The sequence below is a fragment of the Pungitius pungitius genome, chromosome 14 (assembly GCF_949316345.1).
Source record: "Pungitius pungitius chromosome 14, fPunPun2.1, whole genome shotgun sequence".
Taxonomy (NCBI): domain Eukaryota; kingdom Metazoa; phylum Chordata; class Actinopteri; order Perciformes; family Gasterosteidae; genus Pungitius; species Pungitius pungitius.
Window position 1 is genome coordinate 6,799,703 of NC_084913.1, and position 27,988 is coordinate 6,827,690.

The 27,988-nt window shown below is 44.2% G+C and overlaps 2 protein-coding genes across 3 annotated transcripts; one reads left to right on the forward strand and one right to left on the reverse strand.

Moving 5' to 3' along the window:
- Positions 1 to 99: 99 nt before the first annotated feature.
- Positions 100 to 5,434, reverse strand: LOC119227174 (putative E3 ubiquitin-protein ligase UBR7). Of its 2 annotated transcripts, none has more exons than XM_062557332.1 (12): positions 5,055 to 5,434; positions 4,396 to 4,579; positions 4,025 to 4,158; positions 3,863 to 3,923; positions 3,666 to 3,761; positions 3,495 to 3,548; positions 3,296 to 3,401; positions 3,031 to 3,194; positions 1,261 to 1,455; positions 953 to 1,125; positions 794 to 855; positions 100 to 642 (listed from the first exon to the last, which is right to left on the reverse strand). In XM_062557332.1, exons 2-12 carry the CDS (start codon positions 4,510 to 4,512, stop codon positions 608 to 610), a joined length of 1,197 nt encoding a protein of 398 aa, XP_062413316.1. In that variant the 5' UTR covers positions 4,513 to 4,579; positions 5,055 to 5,434; the 3' UTR covers positions 100 to 607. The 2 variants fall into 2 exon arrangements, with proteins under 2 accessions (XP_062413316.1, XP_037341578.2); XM_037485681.2 differs by having other exon boundaries at positions 105 to 642; positions 969 to 1,125; positions 5,055 to 5,431.
- A 487-nt stretch (positions 5,435 to 5,921) lies between these two features.
- On the forward strand, positions 5,922 to 27,969 carry itpk1b (inositol-tetrakisphosphate 1-kinase b). The gene is made up of 11 exons (XM_037485682.2): positions 5,922 to 6,176; positions 6,676 to 6,827; positions 10,075 to 10,099; positions 16,373 to 16,498; positions 17,624 to 17,741; positions 23,028 to 23,126; positions 23,389 to 23,429; positions 23,653 to 23,818; positions 25,061 to 25,128; positions 25,221 to 25,383; positions 25,564 to 27,969. Exons 2-11 carry the CDS (start codon positions 6,733 to 6,735, stop codon positions 25,881 to 25,883), a joined length of 1,221 nt encoding a protein of 406 aa, XP_037341579.2. The 5' UTR covers positions 5,922 to 6,176; positions 6,676 to 6,732; the 3' UTR covers positions 25,884 to 27,969.
- The last annotated feature ends 19 nt before the right edge of the window (positions 27,970 to 27,988 follow it).

The window sequence follows — 27,988 nt, forward strand, 5'->3', positions numbered from 1 at the left end:
CACTGAGTCTATTTTTCTACTGTTGCCTCAAAAGGTGCATAACAGTGGTCAACTTGGGCATCCTCAAAATAAACTGGTTTGATATTATGGAATTAATTTAATCTCGGTTCTGTTGATTTGTGCACTACAAAACGACAACTTTATTTGGAACATGAATCCATATAAAACAGGGATATTTGTTCACATCACAAGTTTTTTCTTAACTGGTTGCCATGAGACAATTTAAACACACTGGTATTTACTCTCATGTGCATTTAATTGCAGCAATGTTACAATTCAAAGCATACAGTGGTGAAATATTTCAAGTAATTTCTTTTGGAGCTTTTATCAAGTCAAGGCATTATTCTAAAGCAATAAAATCAAGATTGGACATTAAACTATCACCACAAAAAGAATCTCACTCCTTCACTCAATGTAACAATTCACAGCATCAAGTCTGTAGACCTCGCGCCAGCTTTACAATATCACATTGGTGAATAAAAGGGAAAAGAAAAGGGTTCATCTTTAGAGTCACACATTCATTCAAAGCACCGCATGAAGGCAGCCCAGCCTCCTCTACTACTGGTATCCTGCATTGGTCCTTCGTCTCTTTCTGGCCCGCAGCTCCTCAAAGAACTGATGTACAGCTTCCACTGTGACCGTCTGATACCAAAGGAATGGTTCAAGTTAGATTCAGAGGGGGGAAAAAAAAAAGATGTCCACCAAACATGATTCAATTACAGGAAAAATTGCACACCCTTTCCCGGGGGGGGGGGAAAAATAAAATACCAATGGATCAATTTCCGTCTGTTACCTTTCCTTCTGCAGCACACTGTTGTAAAAACGCAGTGATCGAAGTCGTTAGCTCCGTGTAACCTGGGAGGGAAGAGCACTTGATTAGTCTGGATCAATGGCCTCCCCCGTACCGTTCACTTTGCACACGAGCTCTTTGGGAGGCGAACTGACTGCACACCTTCCCCCGCGCTCACCGTAGACAACCTCCAGCTGCTGCACGCGGTCCATCGAGCTCATCAGTGCCATCAACGGGTGCTGCCCGAACGGCTCCTCCAAGCCTTTGTTCTCGTAGGCCAGAATGGTGTCAGACTGATCCATGAGGAACTGCACCTCGGCGGTCACGTAGATCCTCTGTTGACAAAAAGAAGCCCCCCCCCCGCACACTTAAAAAAAAAAAAAAAAAAAAGGAATTTCACAAGTAGAGCCAAAGCCAAAGAAACGAACGAAAGCCACATTATGGTCTAGGAGCTAGCATTTGTGGCCTACCTTGCAACTTACGCAGGTGCAGAGCTCGGCCCGCCAGCTGTAGGGCCAGAACACCGCTCCCTGCCTCTGCCTCTCGGGCCCCTTGGCCTGCAGGTCCTTCAGCCTGCAGACCGCAGTTTCGGCCGCGGCCTTTGCGGGGCCGCCTGCCATTTCCTCGTGGGTGCGTTTGCACGGGGAAGACCGGTTTGCCACTTCCTAAGATGCACATAGCAGAGGACGGGGTTGAGTTACTGTGTTGCCACTGGGGAAATAATGAGGCGTGGGCTTTGTAAAATCTCGGCCCTTCGTCACCGCAGGCTCAACAGGAGAAGTCTCAGAGCCACTGACACCATGAGATGATATGGGCGATGAAATTCATCAGTTTACAGTAAGCTGCCCTGTGAAGCCTGGCCAAAGACGGTTCACGGTGCAGGGGAAGCAGAGCCTCATGGGTCATTTCTCCCCTAATTACCCGGAGGAGGGGAAAGCACGATAACAGAAGCTGGAGCCTGCTGGATAATCTGCTCGTTACCCTACAGCTCCATCTGGTGGCAACTAAAATAAAACACCAACTGCCAACCAGGAAACGTGCACAGTGAGCATTCAAATAGTATGCATGAGGGCACTTTTACTATCAAATCCCTGCTTAACGCAGTGGTTCTCCCCCAATGAACAGGTAAAGTGTCAGAAGCCTCCACCGTGCTACCATAGGTAGGAAACATTAACTGACTCGGTCAGTTCATTTAAGATAAAGCTTAAAACGTTCCTCTTTGATATTGCTTATAGTTAGGGCTGGCTCAGGTTAGCCTGGACCAGCCCTTAGTTAAGCTGCTCTAGGCTTAGACTGCCGGGGGACTTCTTAGGACACACCGAGCCCCTCTCTCACTCTCACTCTCTCCTCCCACAATCATCCATGCTTTATTAATGTACATCACTAATTAAGCTTCTTTCCGGGAGTTTTTTGTGCTTTCTCGCCTAGCAGGTCTCCGTGGATCATAGTTTCGTGCGGACCCCGGTTCTGACTCCTGGCTCATGGCTCTGCTGACACCTGCTGCTGCCATCATCATTACTTTAAATATGATTCATATTACTGTCATCAAAAACCAACATCTTTCTGCTCTCCCTCCCCACAGAAGCCTCTGTGGATGGTGGTTCGATCTGATGGAGGTTGTCCCTGCAGTGGTCCTGCCGTACACCTCTTCTGCTACTTGCAATTACTTGTATCATTTCAGTTAGAGAAATTGAATGTATTGTACATCTTTTACATTGTTGATTCTGTACACATGACATCCATTGCAGTCTGTCCATCCCGGGAGAGGGATCCCTCCTCTGACGTTCTCCCTAAGGTTTCTTCCCTTTTTTCCCCATTGAAGGGTTTTTTCATATTTTGGGGAGTTTTTCCTGTGCCGATGTGAGGGTTTCGGGACAGAGGATGTTGCATGTGTACAGACTGTAAAGCCCTCTGAGGCAAATTTGTAATTTGCGATTTTGGGCTATACAAAATAAAATGAATTGAATTGAATAGATGCACACATTGCTCACTCAAAACCAAAGACATCTAAAACTTTGACTGGTATAGCTTATTACCTTGCACTCTTTCCACCCATAATGGTGAAATGCCAGAAAAATCTAAACAAAATGCCTCACAGCCAGAAACAGATGAGGTGTTTTTAAGTCTTCCCTCTAATTCCAGACTCTTTGATTTTGCTCTTAATAAAACAAACCCTCTAAGCAGACATTGAAACTGAGGTAGCAGGGGGGGGGGGGGTCTCCTGAGTACGAGGTTCTAACCTCCTGCTTTGTGCACTCAGCACTGGTGGACGGCTCCTCGTATTCACTTTGACTCGGCTCAGAGACGTCTTCCTTTTCCAATGTGTCCTCGACATTGACCTCTTCTTCCTCCTCCTCCTCCTCCTCCTCCTCCTCGGGATGACTGACGCGGATCACGGGTGAAACTAAAATGTAAAGAAATACAGTATGCAAAACATGTTCTCTGTATTTTACTGTTAAATGTTTGCAGTCACGTGAGCTGTACTTGCTCGAGGGGATTCATTACCTGCAAAGTGAGCAGCATACGTCCACAAGACGGGCGCCTTGTTCATGCAGGCCTCACATACCATCTCTTGCAGCTCCTCAGGGTCCACTGTGGTGCAGCCCAGGTGCTATCAACGACAATCAAATTGACTACGTCGCGAGAAGAACATTTGTATAAAAGAGGTTCTTTAAAAATCTAAATTTCAGTGACTAGTGCTTACCCTGTTGTGAAACCAATCCTCACAGATGACACACTGGATCATCTCATCGTCAGCCTGTTGGTGGATTAAATAGGGTGTTTCGTGTTGTCACAATGGCAGAGGATGCAAGCGGTAAAGTTTAATCCGAATTGCACGAGGACTCCCGACATAAAAACAAAATAAAAGGAATACCTGATCGTCTGTATCCGGGTACGGCCGGTCACACGTGCAGTAGCAGCCATTGAAGTTGTGATTGTAGTGATTCCTAACGTTCTCCTTATCTTTGGCCTGTAAACAGACAAAATTAGAGAATCTTCAGCAAAAACAAAAAAAAAAGAAACGAAGCAAATTCAGTTAGAAATCAAATCAACAAACTATAGGAAACTCACAGGAATGAGCTGACACTTGAATTCCCCAAACTTGCTGTTTCCACAGTCGCAGCGGAAATTTCTACATCAGAAAAAAATGGGTTGATTATGAAAAGAATGAGGCAAAAGAATTTGTGTGATCAGTTTAAGTCACACAAAAAGGGTATAGCTGAACCGAAATACCTTTTGGTGTACAGCTCAAAAATATCATGTCCATCGTGGCATTTATTGGCACAAGCCAGACAAACCCCAGCAGGCTCTGCAGCATTTGGAGTGCAAGTGTTGCAGGCAAACACTGCCTGTCTTTTTACATATCCCTGTAAAAATAGCACAGGAGGTATAAACATGCATCGTTACATGTACTATTGTATGACATACCCCATCTGATAACGAGTATCTAATGACTATAGTAGTTCCACACACACACACACACACACACACACACACACACACACACACACACACACACACACACACACACACTAGAGCATTTAAAACTGCAGGGCGGATAAAGGCGATGGCTGCATGTATGCGGTGAGGGACGCTTCTCTTACCCGAGAATAAGAGCAGTTCTCCGGATCACTTCCAGCCAGCACACACAAAGCCTTCTCCAACTCCTCCTCGTTGGGAAGATTCTCGGCCGTGTCTGATTCGTCTTTATTCGCTGCCATTGTGGGGAAGGAGCCTTACTAGTAACACGAGGGTCACACGTAGCACCACGACACTGTTGACAAACGACTGTTCCGGGCGGGAGTTTGGCCCGAAACCACGTGGAGGAAGTGACGTAATTCGACGTTACTGGTTAACAATAAACAAATCTCCAACATGTTTGCATTTCAATGAAAAGCGTTAGTGCTGTTTAGTTTAAGCGAGTGCTATTATCAGGTAGTGAAGATTGATATAATGATGGCATTTCATTTTCTGGATTCTTTTCTTGTATTTTAACAGACAAAAACTGCAGGTGGACATAGTGGGATTTAACTTCAATGCACACTATGGATGTGTAAACAGTCGGTTTACTATCACAATAGATAACTAATTAATTAATCAACTAATTAAATGGAACATTTAAGAAATGAGGGTGAATTACCGTGAATGGTTATATTAAGGGAAAGATCCATACAGGGATATTGCCTAGTTAAGCAAAGGCAACGCACACACACAAAGAATTCAGTTGAATTTTGCATGTAGTAGTCTTTACTATGTTACATACCTGTCCATGTGTTGCTCAGCAGTGGAATGGGAAATCAGCAGCGTGGCCTCATCTGGCCAGTTTTCTGAGTTTCAGCCATTGTGTACATTTGAAATGTTCTGTTTTTATTTTGTTCTAATTTCGTGACGGTATTTTCCATCACGTGTTTGGTATCCTCGAATTCTCTTGACCTCTTACTGTTGCTGTACGTTTCGGTAGTTTTTCACTAGATGGCGCCACTGTGGTATTTTTCTCTGGGCACCCGCCATGTATATGCGTTAATTACTATGCTAGAAGGAATATTTCAAGCCACAGCATGCCCCACTAAAAAAAGTTCAGTTCATTGTGACTGTTCCATCTGAAGTTGTTTTGTGTACAACTTCACGATGCATTTTGCAATAAATTGACTTTCCTCTTCATATGTTCTGTTGACAGAAAGCTAAAGTCTCCCAGGACCACGACGAACCACAATGAACAACGAAGACATTATAAATGAACGGAGGAGGAGCAGAGAAATGTGGGTCTCTAGCAAAAGATAAATACTCCCATTGTAATTGTTGTAACACATGCTGGTTTTTAAATCATTGAATACCAGACAGCACCTTATTTATAAATTGAAATATAGAACCCTCTTTTGGGTTTTCATTTAGTTAATTTAGTTCAAACAGAAACTATTTTCCGATTAATCAATAAAAACAAAACAAAGTTAAATATATAATGAACCGTTTTTTATGGATTAATAATGAATAACGGTACTTGCTCCAACCGATCCAGTATAAATATTGCCTGTCTATTAAAAAAAAGAAAATTCCGTTAACATTTGTTATGTTTGTATTAAGGATCGGTCAGGAAAGGACTGATGCGGGTTGCTTTTCTCCGAGGGGCCCCTGAAGGCAGCATCGACCTCCTGGCTGCTGGGTGTGTGCGGGCGCTTCAATCTGCAGACGGAGAGAGGGAGAACGGACCGGGAACACCTCGACGCGAGTCCAGCTGCGCCTGTCATCTGTCACCTTGTTTGAAAACTTCTTCTCCACCCCGTGACGGAACGAAAATGGGAAACTATCCCAGCTAGTTTCTGAGGAGGACACAAAATTCAGGGGGTGTGGGAGGGAGGGGAGTGGAGAGCTGTGCTAAAATTTCCAGGTTAGTAAACGCTAGCTCACCAACGCTTCTCTGGCGTAGCGTTAAGGTGCCTCCCAGACAGTTGCTTCATCTTTTAGCCAACTAGCCGTTTCTAGCCACCGTTAGTTCGTCTTAACTCTAACTTTAATATGGTATAGTCACGTCAGTTCTCCCGGTTAACGTTAGTCAACCTTGTTAGCAAGCCTAGCGTACATTTCCTAATTGCATGCCAACGGTTAGCCACTGCCCAGCCTGCTAGCTAACGGTTAGCAGTTGAGGTTAGCCCAATGAGGACAGTTAGTTAACGCGTGGTTCGCAGATGCGGAAATGCATTCACGGTTAATATTACGTTTGGTAAACTAACGTTAGATATCGCGGAGTCACTTAGCGAGGCTGGCGAGCAGGAGGTAACGCAGCTCATCTCCAACAGAGAGGCGAACTTGCACTATTTCCTTCATCGCTCACTGTTGACTGTCGTGACGTTAACGTCATATCGTGGGTTTTCCTGTTTTCTGTCCAGGTGGAGTCTTTTTCACCGTTTTACCCCCAGAGAAGGACCAGGAGCACGGTGGTCGAGATGCAGACTTTCCTCAAAGGCCGGAGGGTCGGCTACTGGCTCAGCGAGAAGAAACTGAAGAAGCTGAATTTCCAAGCGTTTGCTGACCTGTGCAGGTGTGTGTGTGCAGCTTAAAACTTAAACTAAGACACAAGTTTAATGGAAGTGAAATGATACAAAGACTCAAACATCCACACTGTAGGCTCACCTCTAGTCACAGTCAATTAAGATAGACACCTTACTTTGTCCTGACAACTCAATGGTAAAAAGTACTCCTTATTAGCCTATTATTATTATTGTCATCCTCTTTCTGGCAGTATCCCAGTTTTGCTTATATACAGTATCCATACCCATATATATATTAAGCATTTGCGGCTTCACTCAAATATAGATCAACGTGCTGGTGGCTGCTGGGCTTCTTTTTTCCCTCCTAATGCAAAGGCGTTTTATCCAATAGAATAAAGTCTGTAAACTGACTTTTACTATGTGCATAGTTTACATTTTGTTTGGTGTGTCTTTGATTCAGTGCCTGTTGAGGAAGACAGAATGTTTTTAGGTGGGATTGGTCTCAGTGGCCTACCGCACTTGTATAATAGGACTAGCACATAAATTGTCCTGAAGCAGGAAACTGAGGCATGTGCTGTTGAATAAACAAATTAAAAAGAACATGGCCTGTTACGAACATATCCAAACCAGGTTATGCGCTCTTATTACAGAGACTTAACATTTGACCATTACTTATTCTTGGGGGAGTTATACCAGGTAATTTACCTCCTACCTTTTTCATCAGGTTTGTTGCCTCACAAAGCAACCTGTTTGGGCCAGCACAGATTACCACACTGTAATCCACAAAACATTTTTAATCTCCTCATAACCCTTCGATTAACTCCCCTCTTCGCTGCCTCCCTACATCCTGCCAACCCCTGTGCACACGGAGAGCTCGACTGAGGTCTGTTAAGTATGAAGGGTGGGGGGTCAAGTGTTAACAATCGTTATTTGTTGGGGGGACTCAAGCAGATTAATAATGTTTTGCAGGAAAAACAACATATACAAGCCAATTTAAATGTACTTGTCAATGTTGGTGGATCATGACCACTGTATGACTGCTTTTCCCTAGTCAGCGACTAAAACTCTTTAGTTTGTCCTTCTTCCTGGCATCTTTCTCTTATCATATGTTATACAGGTCCGAAATCAAAGCTGGAACTGAAATGACCTTCCTATGTGTCTTGTTGATAAAGACTACACGTAGGTTTTGAAAGGTATTTTGTCTGTCTTGGAGGCACAAATCTCAAAGGGTGTGTCAGGTTTATTTGTACACTAATCATTCTCATCGGCAATATCACTTGTAATTACTTTTTTATGCACCTTGATTTTACTTAACAGATTTTATATATATAAAATGTATTATATGCAACTATATTTAACTTTTCTGGCTGTATTTTATTTGCTAAACAAAATGTTTCACCATAACCGAATGGGGCCGTATGATACTCTACTTGCGGAACAGGTTTTTGTTATTTCATCATGCAGCATACTGGTGACATTTTGAGTGCTACAGTGTGTAGCCTGTCCAGTCTTATGCAGCTGTATAAAGGGGATTCCTGCTGGTCAAAACCACATGGGATTATGTTTGTGTCCCATGGCCTTTGCATAGCCATTTAGAGGCTTCGTACTGACTCGCGTGTACCTAATTTGAAAAGAACATGCTATTCCCTAAAGAACAGGCAGCCCTGGCTTCTTAGGACACAATGAAAATATCGGCACTTAGTCTTGTCAAGGCAAGGCCACCCTAGGACAACAAGAGGGATATGACCGAGGTACATCCACTCTTGTGTATGTAGTCTTTCACCCAAATGATACAATATCCAGTTAGCCAGTGATTGGAAGTGATTATTCAAACAGGCATGTAACCCTTTTGAAAATTTGTGTTTATTTCAAGGAACGTACCATGTTTTTTCCGCCCAAACCGGTTCACCTGGTTGGCCTACAGTAGCTGACCCTGTGAGCTTGGACATGGCAACACATTGTAGAAGATGTCCCCATATCACACACTGTCTTGCAGTGCAGATCTCATGTCTATGGTTGACCATATTTATAAATGATAAGTGATGGAGCTAAATGGATATATGATACTATGCGTTCGTAAGAAGCGAGGAGAAAAAATGATATATTTGTGTGTGTCTATTCAAAAAGTTCTTCTCCTTCATCCCTTTCATTCTGCTGGCTGTGTAACAGTATATGAGAGCAAACAATCATAACTGAGGTGGGACAAAACTAAAGGGCCCCATTCACACCACATGAAAGGAGCCAGCTGCGGTATTAAATATCCACATTGTTGTGGAGCAGTGGATGGACGCACTGCGGTTACCATGGGGCCGTTAGCTCAGAAACAACCTTAACAGGATGAGTTGGTTGTGGAGCTGGACTGTTGTTGTGCTCATTGTGAATTAAATAGCTGGCTTCAATACAGTTTTAAGTCCTTGGTCCACATGTCTACTGTGTTTTGCTTCCCTAGGTTATGGTGGTCTTCTCTGCCAACTCCGTCAAGGGGTCTGCTGGTTGCCAAGCAACCGCTTTCAATACAAAGACCAATACTTAAAAGTACGATATTCTCCAGCTATGAAATGGGATTTTTGTGTTTTCGGTCACAGGGGTCCCACTTTGCTGTGCGGCTAACAGGCAGAATGCTTTATTCTTCAGAATAAGTTAGGAACATTGTTTTTTTTCCTGTTGGTAGCTCATGTCTGTAACTATCCACGGGGAGTTTCTGTTTTCTTCCTCATGCGCTGATTCATATTAGAACAGAAGTTCTTGCAAGTAGTGTTTGTTGTGTTTCCTAAATGGCCCATGATTGGCCACCGCAGTGTGGTGTTCTGTTTCTGATTATGTTGATCTTGCTTCAAGTTTTCGCTGCGGGCTGCTGCCGGTTCACACCTCCACATTCCAAATTCACTAACCCCATTCAAATGTATTTGAGGACTGGATTTGTTGCTGCAACACCCGATTCGGTGCAAAGGCAGCCTTCTGGAGAGGAACCTTTGTCTGAAATGTACATAGAAAAGTTCTTGTAAAACAAACCGTCACATGATAAAGGAAAGAACCAGTGACGGTGACAGAAATGCAAAGACATGTTTCACAAAAGATGTAATTTATATCATGAAAGTAAAAAATAAATTAAGGTTGAGTGATGGCCAGCGCAGCATCTACTACAACCTCAGTGAGCAGGTCTGCCAGCTCTGTCACTTCCACTATACACAGAAATGTATAAATGTCTGTTGATGAGGTACTGTTGATGCATAGCAGTGTCTGGATGACTAACTGGATTTGAAAATGAATGACCGTTACTTTTGTCTTATTTTGCAGGAAAAGAGGAATTGAAGTTGTTCAGGTAAGTCGACAGACATTCTGTTTTGTATGATGGTGTTTTTGTATCCTAAACGAGTTGTATTGTATCCCTGAGACGGTATTCTACTCAGTTGATTTGGAGTTGGTTTAACCAAAACCTCCCCATACATTTTCAAGATTTCTGCTGCAAGCCTGTTACTTAACACATACTAAGTGTATGTAGGTAACCATGTTGCTATTTTCAGTTTGAATGCATCACTTCTAAGGTGTGGTTTAATTAAGGTGTGGATTGCGTCGTCTGTCAGAGGACTCTTCTAAGGGCAGTAGCTACTCCCTTCTGTGCGGGCCATTAGTTTTATTGTTTTTGGTAGTAGTCAACCGCTACAGTTTTCAACAAATGACTAATTACACTCCTTTTTTGTGTCTTTTTTGTGTCTTTTGTATATTGTATCTCCAGTAATTGCTTAGCTCAAGTAAAAGAGGGCTGCGTTTTCCGATTAAAAACGTCTCATGTCATCAATGGGTACTGGACGCAGCACATTACATTGAGCGAGTAAACACGTGCAGCAGCATAATACTTGTTAGTAAGTCCTAGGAACTAAGTGTTGACAGCTTGTCAGTTAAAGTGCTTTCTGTAGTTTAGGAACAAAAAAGTCCTACCTTTTTTCTATCAGCATCTCGTTCTGTTTTCCTTTTTTAAATCCTGTCTGTTGTCATCTTTGTCTGAGATGGGGGGTAAGGGACTTTTTTTTCCTCCTCCCTTTTGCTTTGAGGTTATTTTTTTCCTCTGGCTGTGCTAATGATATCAGCACACCCAGAAAGAGCCTTGTCCTGGGAATAGTCCCAAAGTAAGCAGGGCTTTGTTTCCCACTGTGCATTCAGTCTCCCCTGGGAGTCGGTCCTCTCAAACCCTCGACTGGGGGCCCCCGGGGGCCTGAACAGCCCTCTGGCCTTGCCCGTAACTCTTTTCCCTGCACTACCTGTTGCCCAATGTTTTTCTTTTTCTCCCACAAATTTTGCGTTTTGCCAATTTATAAAGAAGGGGTAAAAAAAGCCCAGTTTGCTTAGTACTCCTGAATGCCCAAGATGCACCCAGTGCCGCTCTGTGCCTGTACTGTCATAGTTGCTTCACACGCAAAGATAATGGTATCCGTTGCTTTGGCCTTGTTTTACAAGTCTGTGTACAAAGCAATCCTTTTATTCCCCTAGTGCCTTCAGAGCCCTGCAACCCTTAGACATTAAAGTAGTCAGTCAATGAACTGATATCTAATGGCAGATTATGCGATTTAAAACCAAATATTTCTCCTGTAGGTCTAGTCCCGCAGGTCCTGTAAATATTTGACCAAAATAGTTTATTCCCAATCCTACTGAAGACCACATTTGGACCCTAAATCTTCACATTCATCTTCACAAAGAAGAAAGATGTTTTTTAGATTTCAATGGAAATTGTGTTTCATTGCTGATTAGGTGTCCGCGTTCTATTGATTTTGTTCAGCTTAAGGGGTGGGAGAGAGTAGTTCTGCTATCTGAATATCAGGTCTATTTAACCTTCTCTCGAAGGCTGGAGTAGAACATATGTTCAGATTTATTGAATCGCCAACCTTGTCCCTGTGGTCGGTCTGTGGTTGATCTTGACGATAAACACTCCACGGATACGTTTATCCTCAACCTTTTCTGTCACAATAAACTATTAGTTTGTGCTGTTCACGGCCTTATTATGATCTAATTCACTTGTTGGTTTTCTGTTGGAAACATAGATTTTTTGGGGGATAATGGCTGCGAACGAGACTTGAAACAAGACGCTGATCGGCAGAACCTGTGGGCAGCATCGAGATGTTCCCTCTGGTTTTTGAGACGTTGTGTTTTCCATTTTTCTTTTTCTGAAATTTATGGACCAAATGATCAGTTTAATTGACAATTTAATAACAATTCCATTGCAGTCTTGCAACTTACTAGACTTAAGAATTCAAAGTGAGGTATAGGTATTTCACATTGAACTTTCACTTTGCGACATATGGTATTTACCACGAGAGATTTGATCCTCCAGAGGGTCTGTAGTGGTTATGATGTCACCCTGTGTGAAAAGATCTTTTCTAAATCCGGCAGCCCCAGGGAGCTCATTTTATATTTCCATTTCTTGTGTGGGAAACCATCTACATATATGCCCGTCACGACAGACCACTGAAAGAGAACAGATGGTTCTTTTGTTTGAATTTACATGATGGGTCCTTTCCCCTCAAGCATCTTTCCCCTTTAAATTTTCTTTTTCTTCTCCAAGTAACCCATGATCGCGCTTACCGTTTCCCTACTTTTCCTTTGCCCTCGTCTTAGCGATTTTTCCGCACCTCATCGATACTGACCCCTTAGCCTTGAGCTCATGAGAGCCTTTCTCCCGGTGCTGGGTGCATTAGCTTGTCTGACTCAGAGAGCTGATGAGATTAACTCACCTGGCACGGCCTTGAGTAAGCCAATATGCGCTCTCCAAGAGGAAACCCATCACAGCAAATGGTCATCATTTGAATGGGCTTTTCAAAGAAAGTTATTGAGTTCCAGTTTTATTATATCGTAAGTGCTTAAGAATTTAGAGTTGATATCTAGATTTTGGCTCACCCAACCCATTATCTGCAATTAGAATATAATACGTTATTGTAGAAGTCCTGAATACAGGCTTTGTTGTAGATGAACTCTTTTGTGACTCCTCTTATCTGTGAATATTACTCCTGTTCCTATGGCCGCCATTGGCTCAATGAGCTCCATTTTAATCCTCCATTGGGGTTTTTAGATTCATGATCATGTTTAGGCTTGTACTTGTCGTGAAGTGTGGCCAACTGTGTCCGACACAAGTTTTGTTCACGCTTCACTAGACTAGGGTGTCTGCCTCCTAGCAGGAGCAGCCAAAAGAAGTTGAGATTAGATTCAGCGGAGGAGAACTTGAAAAGAGACACCTATGGGGTGACGCGGCTCCATGGTGAAACCTCGCCAGGCACAGAGACACACGGGGACAATACTGTTTTGTGTTCACCATACTTGTACACAAATAAAAACTGAAGTACGCGTGGGAGCGCTGTCCCTGCTCTTTGCTCAAAATTATCATTCTTAAATTTCCCCGGAGCGTAGCTGGAGCCCACCCTGGAGCTACATCAAAGCCGAAAATATATTGGCCCTGACCTACCCTCTCCCACCGGAATCTTGCGTGTTTTCTGTGCCGTCCATCACCCACAGGGACTCTCAAAGAAGTCTGCTGACATTTCTGCTTTTAGCATTTAGCAGGCCATCAGTGGGTTTACCGCTGGGTTTTTGGATGAGCTCTAAAGCGGGGTCATTCTGTCTACGCACAGCGAGAGGAGAATGTCATCCTCTGCGATGCGGCTTCGCCGGTGGGTGTTGACCCCAACGACGTAGAGTCCCGTGTCTGTGCAGGGGGCCGGGCTGAGGACGGGCCCTCTGTGTTGTGCAAGCAGGAGATTAGAAGCCATGCTTCAGCAGAGTACGGACACATTCCCTTCCGCACGGCTGACGCTAGACGAAAAAGGCCCCCACTGTGTTGTTGTTGTTGTTGTTTTTTTTTACCGTACTCCTGCACGTCACGCTAGCGCCAAGGCCGTGTCACCACCGCCGCTCATAATGTCACAGACCCAGTCACAGCTTATCTGCCGGTGACGTCTGCCTATCACCACGGCGCTATTAAGGTCATGGCTTCGTATTTACGTGTTGGATGCATATGCCATATGCCAACCACACAATGTATGATGATCCAGCTGGGCCGCTGCGGCACTGAGTCAAAGGTCTACGTCTGGTGCCTCAATCCTAAATCCTCAGCCGCTGCATTCTCCAGCTGCCTTTTGCATATGTCATAAAAAATACAAAGCGTCATTTACCGTGTAGTACACATGCACTCTGTTCAATGTGTCAATTCTTGCAAAGCTGCCAGGGTGTCTAGATATTTTGGTCGTAAATTGCCTAGCATACATTTTTGGAGCAAGTGTTGGCATATTACTCTAGAGCAGACGGGCTTGTTTTGACAAGCAGGAGGAATGGAGCACGGAGGAGAATGAGAGCCGACCACATCGGATGGGCAGGGAAAGACATGCTGTGTTGTGAACACGCTTTCAATTGCAAACCTAATAGTTGATTTATAGTGCATAATGAGCTCTTAAGGAACTATGACATCAGGGTGCGTTGCAGTTTCTTTGAATGGTGGCATACCGTATAATGTGTATATCATGCAAGATTAATGAGAACTATAAACTGCAATACATTTCTTTCAAAACACAGCCTCCTCTGATGTGAGTAGAACCTAAACTTTATTTGCTCTTTCCTATGAACCCTGTGTGGAGGCCATGGGATCTTAGTCAACTGATATTTAACACATTTACAACTGTGTGCAATTTTGACTTCAGCACCAGTTCAAGGTTGAGCTAATTAGTCACCCATCCATCCCACTTCACACAATTATTAACCAGGAAATGTTCTGAACTGACAGGTTGATTGTGGCCAAGCCTTTACTGACTGAAACTACAGTCCCTGCATTGATCCGTACCAGTGTGACTAAGGTGTGGCCCCTCCCGGTTGCCTAATAACTGGACAGTACAAAGGACAGTGTGGGGTCCTGCCCTGTTCGGGCTTATTTGTATACATGTGCTGCTGAATTGTCTTCTGTCTGTGGTGATCAGGTGATCCCCGGCTTCACTGCTGCTGATAAGCTGACAAGTTAGTCACCACGTTACGCAACAGCAGCACTGAAACCTAAGCAATTAGCTCTATTTGATGAACCTTGGGGACAATGTGTTCTGGGTTTGCTCAGGTGTCAGATTCACTGTCTTTGTCCTGTGATTTCATTGCTTATGTAATCTGAATCAACCAAATTTAAACACATCATCACAAATCCTCAGGCTATGATCATTTGGTCTCTTAATTTGCTTTTACATATTTGGTACAGTGTTTTAAAGGCTCCTTTGTTGGTCTGTCCTTTTTACACAATCCTACCTCTATAAAAGGGTTCGGTTAACTTACCTCACAACTCCAAGAAACTGTGTGTATTCTAACTTTAAAAGTCATCTAGTCTCTCAGACAACCCCAACTCGACTCACTTTGTCCCATCACAGTGGCCACCTTCAGACAGAATACAGGCCTCCTGTGAATTGTACTGAGCCATTTCATCAGCAATATTTGTTGCCAAAGCCCAGCATCTCTCCTCCATCATGTTGTGTGTGTGTGCAAGCGCTGACCTAGATAAATCCTATCGCACTCGGAGCGCTGCTTTGACTACTTGTGAAGACTTGAGTCTTACGGTTGCGGTAAACTTTAAACAAATGCTAATTTGCAGCGGTTGACAATGCTCAGACTAGGAGCTTGGCCAGAGGGAGAGACTGTTTTCAGTAAAATAGCTGAAGGCAAAAATAAATCCTGATGCTGTAATTCAAAAGAAATACGGCATAAACTCTGGCTGCACCAACGTTAGAGCTATGACTAAAACAACCAAGAGATTGATTTGGAATTGTTCCCAGAGCTTGTTGCTACCTAGAGCAGGACTATGAGATGGGGTGGCGAGATTATTCAATATGTGGCTTTAATTTTTTACATTCACCAGCACCAATTTAAAATGAAGGCGCATGATATGAAAATAATTCTGAATTATTTAAGCTGTTATGTATACATTTTGTCTTTTTTTTAAGCTTTGCATGCCCTTTTTTGTTTTTAATGGATGATTAGGGTTGGGTATCGAGAATCGAGAATCGATTGGAATCGGGACTAGCTTTGCGATTTACCCGGTATTGTTCAAAAGTTTAAAATTCGATTCCTAGTTTCGATTCTCCGCCGGCGCCGACCAGAAATAGAAACCGCTGAACACCAACGAAGAAGCGTCCACCGGAAGTGTTGGCGTAACAGCGCGATCGAACATGGATAGCGTGCGTCGGCGGTCCAAAGTGTGGTTACACTTCTCGAAACAAACCGAAAACTCGGCAAAAAACTCCCGGTTGTTGTGAAGTTGTGACGCATCAGACCAGTGTTCATAGAATTAACATTGATGGAGAAGGTCAGACTATTTCCTTCAGAAAGACCCTTGGTTAGCTAGCTCATTTAAAATATCTTAAACTTAAACTTTTTTGACCCTGCCTCTTAAAAGAATCGGAAATCGAGAATCGCTGGGAACCGGAATCGAAACAAGGAATCGGAATCAGAATTGGAATCGTTCAAATTCAAACGATACCCAACCCTATGGATGATTGTTTTGGTTAACTATTTCTAAATATGAGAAATGATTGTAGTTGTTGTTGCTGTTTTCCATAACCGATGGTCATCTTTCTCTTCCTAGCTGGACCTCAGCCAGCCTTTGGAAGAGCAGGGTCCCCTGGACGTCATCATCCACAAACTGACCGACCTCATCCTCGAGGCAGACCAGAATGACTCGCAGGCTGTCCTGTTGGTGCAAAGAGTACAGGTATGTGTATGTAGCTCTCTCTGTATAATGTAGCTCTCTCTGTATTCTATGACTCAGAGGAGCAGTAATCGTGATCAATGTCGTGCAATTCTGTCAACTTGTTCCTCCTGACTGCTCATTTAGGAACGACAAACAGGAAGTCAGTGTGCATCACACACAAAACAGAGCCTGGTTAAAATATTAACACATGAATTTGCCCACTTTTATGTTAATCAGGGCCATAATCTGTACTCGAGTACAGATTGTGTTATGTCCCTCTGGCTGATGTGGGTAATCAGCCCCGTCTGGTTGTGTTTTCATAGGAGTGATTCAAATGATTACCTGTAGCATAACGGACGTAGTTTATCACCAGTGGTCCAGATTCAGTCCATTACTGTCAAAAATTGTGCTGGGGAGGAGGGGGGTTTCCCCAAAAAATAAACACAAAATGTTCAGCCTGGACGCCACTCGCTCACCCACCCTGACACCCGTCTGGCTCTTCACCTGCCACTCGCTCTTCTCCATCTCACCTCCCGCTCATTGACTGTGTCTAAAGGTGTTTCTTGTTCTGAGAAAAAAGGGACAGTTCTGGTCAGCAGAGTATTTGTCTAAACTCCTCGAAGATCAGTTTGGATTTATTTTTGGACAGCGTTTGCTTTACATAACCGCTCAACTGGCTACGATCAGCATTGCCCGTCAGATCCTTGCAAATCCCACAGATAGGTTCTGAGATATGGCCACGTCCTAATTCCACGTGAACGTGTAGGGCAGTTGTGGTGTGACGAGCTGTCTGTGTAACGAGCAGGCCAGACAGCTCCACCGGAGACGCTTGTGAGTCGGGACGACTCGTTGCCACAGAAATCCACAGAGCCGAGATGGAAATGCGGAGAGCTGCGCTGTGGAGAGGAGGCGGTGTGGGGACGGAGCAAGAGTGGAGCCAACAAGAGCAAAGACGGGGTGGGCAGTTATGTAAAGTAGCAGACCTCAGGCTGACCAAAACGACTGGCCATGCGGATACGTAGTGATGTAACCTACACAGACCCACAGGCATATATCTCGTGCTCTCACTCGCTCATAAAGGAGGAGTGATTTAGTTGTTTGCCTACTTTGATATGTTAACACTTCCCCACTTGTGCTCTGTTTCAGGACTACATTGAGGCCCATCCGGAGACCATCGTCCTGGATCCCCTTCCAGCTATCCGAACTCTGCTAGACCGCTGCAAGTCGTACCAGCTCATCCACAGGATAGAGAGTTGTATGCAAGGTAGGATGGCAGGTCCAGTGCACTTAAGAATCTGAGGACGGTTCAGCATCAGCAGAGATTCATTGTGTGTGCAATCCACTGTGAGACGAGACTGGCTCGAATACTTCAAAATCACCGCCTTTTACATCATTCTCCGGAGAGCAACTGTCGCCAAAAGGGTCCACTTCCTCACCAAACGTTGAATTACATCGCGTAATACATGTGTCCGTCCCATTGATATCAACATCACTGTGAAATGAAGACTCCAAAATTTTCGTTAAGGTGACCGGATTCTAAAACAAGTGTAAAAAATGATTTCAGAATTTACTGTTCTATTTAACTGAGGTTTTTACTGTGTGGCTTTTAGGAGCGTTGAACACCACGAACTGTCCTCTCCCAGTCCTCAATAGAGTATAAAAACAAAAGTTGTCTAATGTAATACAGTAATGTAAATAGAAACTGTTGATTTCACGCACACTACCCTTTCGATATCTTGTTACATGTTATGTAAGGCGGGAGGCAGAGTCGTGGTAACTGCACATCCTGCGTTTCCGCTTCCCTTCCAGAGGGGACACACGGATAACGCACGACAGCGCTGTCACCTCTCGTGAATCATGTTGCTCTGTGCTTCCCGAGCAGATGTTAAATTCTCGCCAGCTGATATCAAAATTTCCTCTCCTCTTTTTTTTTATACCACAAATGCACTTCTCAATTTCCCCCTGTCAGAACTCAGCATAAACGCGGCTCTTGTTTAGGCTTCCCTCTGATGGATCAGAAATGGCCTCTCTAAGTCACTCCAACACCTCCCTCTGTCACAGAGACCGTAAACTAATCAGCAGGAGATATCTTTTGGCTGGCGTCGGGAAAGGCAATGACGACAGGAACGCATTCCCGACCCACACGCACTGTAAACACACCTGTGACTCATCCACATTTACTGTAACCCCCGTACATGGCAGGCAGGGAAAATAAACCTTTTAAGTATTACTTTACTCATTGTGCGTGACTCTTTGAGGGGCCTCGTGTTGGTGTCATAGCGACAGATCAGAGGCGTTTCGGCATGTCGGCAGAGTCATTAGGTTCTCAAAATAGAACCACAAGGAGACCTCTTTTCATCCAAACAGACATGACGGCTGTTGCATAACAGTATAAGCTGCATCTCTGTCTTATTAATGTGTGCATTAGGGTTGAGGAGGACGGCTCACTTATAGAAAGACTAGCCCCCTAACCCTTTTTTTTTTTCTTTCTTACTGCCATTAATGCAAGTGGTGCTCTTAGGCTTGCATACCAAACCTCGATGACAAATGTGGGAAGTTTAGACACAAGCATGGAGTGTAAGCCATTATAATCCTACACCACACCACTGTGATTGTAGGGCAAAAGGCATGAGGCTGAGGATGAATGGCCTCTCTGCAGTCAGGAACAGTGAGGACTGAGAACTGGGTTAAGTTTAAAGAGAAAAGGCGGGGGGGGGGGGGGGGGGGGAATAGTGTTAAAAGTCTAGCTAGCTTTCTTAGACGCAGGCACTTCCTCCTCCTTATCAGCGGAGGCCATGGAGTCCAGAAGCGGCTGCCAGGGCAACCCGGTACTTGGAGGCCACAGAGAGCTCGCCATGCTCAAGTCTGCATTACTCAGAGTAGTACTCAATAGAAGGAAGCACTTCAGGGTTTCTCTGCAAACCTTTTTCTGACACTGAGTGGTCTCTCAACGTTGAATAGCCCCAGTCGCAGTGCATTTAGCTGTTACAATCTAAATTGGATCAAAGAATCAGCTCATCTTAATGGTATGGTGAATGGAAACTAGCCGAAGCACTTCCGGATCCGTCTCACTGATTCTTGATTGTGAAGCTGCTTGTTTGACTTGGTTTTGTGATTCCTATGTTAGCCAGAGCAACTGTTTACGTTACCTAGTGGAATCTACTGGTTCCTGTGTGTGTGTGTGTGTGTGTGTGTGTCTGTGGGTTTTGATATCTTGGATTGTTTTTGTAGACGGAAACCGTTGTCAAGTGAACTATTCTATAAAACAAATGTTTTCAGCTTATTCCGCTCCAGCTCAGGATAAAAGAATTACTCTGAATACAAGCAGGATTCCTTTGGATCAAACTGAAACCTTTTGCCTTTTATTCGCATGTCACTATTAACTCCCTGCGAGGTCCAACAGAAGTGTTTTTGCAAGTGATCATTATTTAATCGTAGCTGCAAAACAAGAACGTGCATACTCGTCCAAACAGTCGTCTAAGTCCCATGAGCCGACAGGACTTCCCAACAATATCAGATGGATTAGATATTAGATATTACCAGCTTATCTGATATGAAAGTGCATCATATCCCAATCATTAAATGATGATCTAATCAAAATATGATTTGATGAGTGAGTCATAATTTTAATTGAAACCTTAAACCTATCACAGCGCAAAATTAACAATTACTTTGCACTCAAGACCGTAGCCATGTTTGGAGGTCCATTTTCAAATTTTGAAAATCCTGCCGATTTGTCTTGGTGGGGGGTGTGTGCAGAGGGAGCACAGTCCGAGAAAGGATGCTGGAGTTTCTAGGAAACAAGCTCTAAATAGCAACTGAAGAGTGGAGCCTTCCACCTAAACACCAGCACAGTTTATGAAGCCGAATGTAACTTGGCACTGTGCCGTTCTCCACACTAATGCAAGAAACCAGAGGGACAAATTTAGCAGAATCCTGGCTGTTACAACTGCCTGTTAAGGGATTTCTTCTCCTGTCCTTTCTCAGGCACACACGTCGTTGCCTAGAAGATTGCAGTTAATATATTGCCACGCGTGATTATGATGTAACCGTCCAGACAGATGGCGGGCTGCGCAGCGGATGTCCCGATGAGATAAAAAAAAAAAAGGAACAAAACAAAAAAAGCAGTGTAACTGGATAATGGCATTTTAAAAAGCATCTTACGGTGAAGTCCCGTAAAAGTCGTCCTCGGCTCCGCTGGGTCTGCTGTGTGCATGCAGTGTTTAGACAGATCCAGAGATTGATCCTCCCCACCCTCTTATTCCTAAAGCGGCAAGCGTGCATGCTATTACAAACTTTATCCACCATTCCTCTTTATTATAAATCTTTAACTTTTTTTCTGTTTGACAAGGTTTAAATTCCCTATTATTAGTATTTTTTTTTGTAAAACAAAACGTAGCTGCATCAGACTTTAGGAATGATGTGATGTAATGGGGATGTTTTCTGTTTTTCCGACAGATATTATGCTTCTATTCCCGTCCTGGTAACATAACAGCAGTGTGGCGAGCGTGGCTGTAACCAGCGCGCTGATGACTGACGGCTAACCCTCCAGGCTTCATGCTCCCAAAAGTGACTGGTTTGCTGGATTAGACCCAGCTGCACACTGAAAGGTTATAGATCGCGGAACAAGTATTCGCCTGTGAGGGAGAATACGGGTATTGTGTGCTCATCTGTCATGTACCAGCAAAAGAAATTGAAACATTTAAACCATGCTAGATCCGATTTAGACGCAGATGAATTCCTTTTTGAAAGGAAAATGAGTGTGTTCCTTTTAGGAAATTAGTTTGGGACGTTGCGGTCAGAGCACATGTTCAGCTGAGTGGAGCAGTTCTTAAGCTGGAGTGCACACCTACACAGTGGAAACACTTAAAGGGTTATTGCAGGTTATTATAGCTTTTCTACCGACTGACTGCATTGGCCTAATCAACGTCATTTTAGAGATATTAAACAAAGTCAACATTGCTGCAAGTAAAGTTTTGACGGTCAAACCGGTTGTCAGTAGGGACAGTTGAGCGGCAGTATTTTAAAACCACTTTTTGTAGGGGTAAAATCTAAAGAGAGTGTACCTAAAGATGTCAGTAATAATCCCATATCCAGTTGATCCTAGATGCCGTTCTAAAAACTCTGATGCATGTTTACAACATCACTGCAACATCACTGCTCCACTGTGCGTGTGCTGCCTTATCGGCTTACACAGAGGCAGTATGTGGAATCCGCTCCATAGCTCGATTTTGAAGATTCCTGGATTACTGTTGGGCTTTTGAAAAGTGTTTTTGCCTCGCGCATGAGCTTTCTTTTGTGGGGTTTCCTCAAAAGTTTTGTGTGTGTGCACTATCTGGCTTCTGTGTGGAGCTGTAGATGTCAGCGGGGCCCAGCGCTCGCCCAAAGTTCAAAACTCAGCACTGGAGCTACTGTAGGCAAATGAGATTCCCCTGACCTCAGCACCAGCAGGAGCACAGAGCCCTGCTGCTGATGCCCACAGTACACAAAGACCGGTGTGTTTCTATTGTGTTTCTATTGTGTCATTAGCATTTTGCCAGCTCTCGGTTTGGCCGCCTCTCTGATTTTCTGTGGTGATATCTCCAACCAGCTGGCTTATCTGCCCCATGTGCTCGGTGTAGAGGGGAAATATGACAGAGCTGCAGGATGTTTGCGATGTTCAGTCGTACCGGAACTGACAGACCAGCCGCTACAGGATGTGCTGCAAAAAAAAAAGGAAAAAAGAGTGACATGGAATGAAACAAACAACCTAACACGATGTGATGTAAAAACATGGTGGAGATGGAATTTGAGTGATTTAACCCGGTTGTTTGGGCATCTAAAGAGCAGTCGATCAAACCCGTCAGTCAGGGGATGGATCTGATGACTCCATAATGTCCTCAGCTGGTGCAACTTGTCGTCTGAAGTTCCTCATGAGATTGTGTGTCTTCCTGTATTTCAGCATTTTCCTGTGTGGGTGTTTGTGTGCTCTTTGAGAGGAGCAGAAGGGCCTGACAGCTTTCTGCTTTATTTATTGGAAAAGGAGTCATTTGTCTCCCCCAGGCCTCACATGGCCTCTGCTGTGTTTGTTGTCTAAACCCGGCACAAGGATGAAACATAAATAAATATTTTTGTGCCAAAATAAACAAGGTGCGTCTGTATATGTGGGAGACTCATCTGCTCGCCATGTTGAACAGCCTTTGAGCAGTTTTTTTTTGTTGGTCTGGTCCTTTTCTTTCATCAACTCCTAAGTAGGCTATGGATTATAATGTTGCATATAGCCTGAAGCGCTGCTATTTCAGCATTATTATTTTAAAACAAATTACATGTAACTGATTGCATCTTGGGCAATCGAGACAGTATGTAGAGTGAAGAAGTAGAGCTCCTGTCAATTAGGCATTGATGGAAGCGGCGCGCAACGTCCCGCTCGGCTGCAGTGGTTGGACCCTGGCTTCCACCGTCCCGCCGGGTTCGGTCCGCCTGAATTAAAGCCACAGCGGGCGAGTGCTGAGTGCCGATAAGGACATTTTTTGAAGTCTCTAACTTGGTCTTTTGCTTGTCTTTTTATTAGATGAAAGGATTTGCTCTCCTCCCTTCATGGTCCTGAACACAGAGTGCAGCCCAGATGTGCTGGAGCATATCAAGAGGCAAGGACTCACATTCCCCTTCAGTGAGTATATATTTTTTTGCCTTTAGACATTGAGGACCTAAAATGAAAAAAATCTATACTCCCTAAACATTAATATACCTAATATTTATGGTTGACCCCTAATGAGCTACTTGTCTTTTATTACTGTATTGATCTTTGATGTGTCAGAATAGACTTACGTGTGAGATATTTTGTTTCCCTGTTGAAAATGATTTTTTTTTTTTTTACAGTGTGTATCCAGGTAGGTAACTTAATAATTCTGTTTTTCTTTTTCCTTCTTCAGTTTGCAAAACACGGGTGGCTCATGGAACCAACTCCCATGAGGTAAGAGGCCTCAGGTCTCAAAGGTCACTCACGCACTCCACAGTTGGCTTTGTCAGAGCAGTTACACCTTTTAACTCATGGCCAAATAAATGAAATCCGATGAAGTGCTGTTACCGTGTATCTCTGCTTGTCAGCTGAAATCGATACCCCCCATTTTCATTCCTCCACACTGGCATTGAATTAAGTTAGGCGGGTCATTTACTCTGCATTCTCCTGTCCACAGATGGCCATTGTCTTCAGTGAAGAGGACCTGAAGGACGTTAAGCCTCCTTGTGTGATCCAAAGCTTCATCAACCACAATGCCGTGCTTTACAAAGTGTTTGTGGTGGGAGACTCTTACACCGTGGTTGAGAGACCTTCGCTGAAGAACTTCCCTGCTGGACCGGCAGGTGAGTAATCAGACCGACCGACAGGGATATGTAAGGGTTTTAGCACACTGGGCAAACTGTGGAAATGGCACAGCCTTTCCAAATAACCCAATAAAGCGGCTCATAAAATGGCTTTATTGTCCCTGTGATTGGACCTATTCAAGCTTTTAAAGGATGCACCAAGGTGCAGTTGGGCTTTGCCCTGTTGGTGCTATTAAAAATATAAAGGGTGGCCTTTTTCTCCATAAACATGTCAGGCCTTACCCATGATGCAACTTCCAACACGTGGTTGTCCCCTAGCAGAATTTACTCAGTATTTGCATGTGATACAGAAGAGGACCTCATGCAAAGCAGTTTCGCCATCAGTGTAGTGGACTGCTATTCGTAACGCTGCAGAGAGGAGCGGTGTCTTTTTAGCCTGCCGCAGAAAAGCACAAAAAGACACACTAACACGGCGCGTTAGTTCTGTACGTCGGGCAAAGCGGAGGCAAAAGCTACAGGAAGGAGTCTGGTGTGAGGATAGAGCAGCAGGAAGTAGTGTTTGGGAAGATGGTAAAAAAAAAAAAAACCTTCCTCGTGCTTCTGTCAACCTACATTGGTGTTTGTTCGCTGGCAGGCCTTTGGGCTGCTCGCTAGCGGGGGCAAAGTCCGGGCTGTGGCTCAGAAGCACGCTGGTGATGTGGTTCAGGAGGTCATTGAAAAACTCTGGGGCTCCCTCATAGCCTGAGAACAGACGCTCAGTCAGCTAATTCATCTTTTGGTCGAATCATAAGTGTTTACTCGGGTTGTGTTCTTGGCCACGTGAAGTTAACAGGGGAACATTTATTTGGATACCATTGGAATTTACTTTTTTCCCACCTGTCTTCCTTTAATCAAAATACTCTCTAAAATGAATCATCACAATGGCAACAAAGATAGAAGGGACAATAAATTCAGAAGTTCCTCTTGTCACATTCATCACTGCTTCAAAGAAAACCCATAGTCCAAAACAACTTGCATGTGGATTTGTTTTTAAGAGACATGGTGGGCGGGTTAAATATGAAGGATCACACCTGGGTGGTTTGGTCTTCTGTTTCTGTCTCTTTGCACCAGGTGTTAAAATCAGTAAATAAAGACCTGCTCTGGTTGCACAATGGAACCAGTTGAGTTCTGCTGCCACCTGCTGCCCGACATCAGGACTGCGTGTAGATGACTGCACTAGGAAAGCATGTAGTGAAACCTCTTCACCTTTTTACTTCTTTTCCCCCCCTGTCTCCTTTTCAGACAGGAAAGCCATTTTCTTCAACAGCCACAACGTTTCGAAACCAGAATCTTCCTCGGACTTGACCACGGTACGTCCACACCTCCCAGACCGCGGACCCCTGGGATTTTCTAGTTATGTTGTGGGTGATATTTAACGTTGTTACCTTTTTATTTCTCGCAGAGAGAGAACGTAGAGGGAGTATCTCAGCCGCCCAGTGATGATGTCATCAGAGAGTTGTCCAAGTCCCTGCGGCAGAAGCTGGGCGTGTCCCTGTTTGGCATCGACGTCATCATCAACAACCAAACGGGCCAACATGCCGTCATCGACATCAATGCATTCCCCGGTAGGTTCCGCCTCCGATCCACCGGGTCGGGCTGGATTTTATTTGCTAGTCTTTTATACTTTTCCTAAAATTATGGTAAACCACTCAACAGCTTGCATGTGAAGAGGAACACAACCCGAGTAAACATTTGTAATGCGACCAGAAGCAAATTAGCTAAACCCCCCTCTCCAATGTTTTCAGGCTATGAGGGAGTCCCAGAGTTTTTCAATGACCTCCTGAACCACATCACCAGCGTGCTTCAGAGCCACAACCCGGACTTCGCCCCCGCCAGCGAGCAGCCCAAAGCCCTGCCAGCGAGCGCCGCGGTACCCAGCGCCGCCCCGCCGGGCCCCGGCTGCTGCAGCATGCTGGGAAAAGAGGCCGCCGGCAGCCCCTGGATCGTGGAGGGTGACGGAGGGCTGAAGGGCCCCCGTCAGAGACTGGGCTGCAACTCCGCCATGTCCCCCAACTTCCAGCAGCACTGCGTCTCCACAATAGCTACCAAGGCTTCTTCCCAGTGACTGATTCCCCGCCCCTACTCCGTTTGATCCCTGAACAAAAAACAGATGACCATGGTGACAATAATGGTTAATAATAATCATAATAATTATGATGTTAATGATGATAATATATCTAATCAAAAAACAAACCTTTTCCTATATAGTTGAAAATGATGGTGATTGAGTGTAAACTTTTTTCTCTCTGCCTTTTTGTATTTTTTGTTTCGTCTAATGAGACTTAACAGTACTGTAATGTGAACTTTTGGGAACTTTTGCCTAATAGCTGATTTTATTTTTTTCTCTTCTGTGAGTTCTCTGTAATGAAAGGGTCCAGATGAGGGAGCTAATGGGATTGGCTGAATCAGGACTGGAGAAAGATGTGCCACTAGACGTGCAATGTATGATCCCTTATATCTCACACACATTAGCGCACTCACACATGCACACAGGTACGTTTACATTGCATCGGACCGTGCCAGTCATGTGTGTTTGTATTCTGATCAACGCCACGCGACTCCTCTGCTCAACATGGCGGGGAGAACAAAAAGGTGGCTGGTCATTTGACTCCACTGGTCCCGGGCTGCTCTGCGAGCGTGTCCACAAAGAGTCTGAACATGAATGACGAGATAGTTTGGGGTTTTGTTAGTTTACACAAACGGGTAATCCGTATACTGTTTCCGAGTGCCATCAAATCGACTTCAAGCGTAGGAAGAATGCCTGCAAAAAAAAGAGAGTGTCAAAAGAAGTAAGAAACTCTTCGTGACCTTGTGACCATGTGACATGTTTTCTTTTTGATTGTTGCACCAGTTTGTCGGTCTGTTGAAGTACCAGTTTAAGTTGCTCCGGTGCGGATAGACGAGGATCACATTCCTTTTCCTGTTTGTGGATGTTTTCAGAGAATTCCATAATTTTTCATAATTCCAGTGGGATCTTGTGAGATTTCTCATGGCTTCATGGGTCTGTAATCTCCTTAAACAGACTTAGTTCTCCACGTGTGTCCAATGCTTGTATCGAATGTGAGCAAACTACTCTCCTGAAGCCAACTTGACCTTTCAAAGAACTTGGGGCTGCTGTGTTAATAATAAGATAATTGTTAATCAAAGAATCAATTATTCAACTAAAATCAAAGTAAAATGTGTCTTTGAATATCCACTTATTGGGTATTAATTATTTAGATATCATTAAATGACAATTCTAGATGATCAAGGGATTTGTTTAGCTTTATGTCCTTATATCCTTTGATTAAGTTTCACTCTAACAGCACTTTCTTACAAAATGTTGTGAAGAAACCTTCAATCCAGTCGGTTAATTTGCTTCATGCTTAAATTCTCTGACCCGTCTCCTGTTCCAGCTGCTGTATTTGTGTCAGATGTTGAAATCATTTTGGAGTGAGGGCGAGATGGTTCAGATCTTGTTCCCAATGTTCACTGTGAGATTTTTTTACTCCAATTTTGTTAATATCTTTGTCCTGATATCTACTAAGAGCGACTTTATTTTATTGAGATTTTATGGGGAAAAGGTTTTATATTAATGAAATGAAAGCACTGGGATGTTTTTGAAAAAGGTGGCTATTTTACTCGAGGGTGGGTGGGGGGGGTCTGGTGGAATGCGGGCTGTGGTTGTACGGGTGGTGTCGGGGGCTCAGGTGCGCTTGTGGTCGATGCGGATCGTCTCCCTCTAGCATCTAGTGGGAAGGAATGCCAGTTCCCCTGAGCAGGGTGCTCCCTCTAGCGGTTTCATTTCCTCCATCGGTATCCAAAGGGGACCCGACTGTCCTCTGGGACGAGAGAACGCCGCCGATGTCCTGAAAGTTTGGTCTTTGCTTAAACGCGTCGCATTGTGGGAACATTTCCACAAAGCAGTCCATATCCTTTTAATCTCCCACAATTTGAGCATGTGGTGAAGTGACCTTAAATTCAGAAAGTACAGGGGATGCTGCAGATTAAGGGGAATTTATCACACACCCCCTCCCTCCCCCCCCCAGGGGATGCTTGGAGTGCGACCTGCTAAAGGTGGAAAGGCTGATATCTGTGTACACCACTATGTCTTATGTCCTATGTTGTGTTCCTTAATGTGCTTCTAATTGGGAAATAAATGGTTAATCCTACCTGTGGTCATTTCTGCAG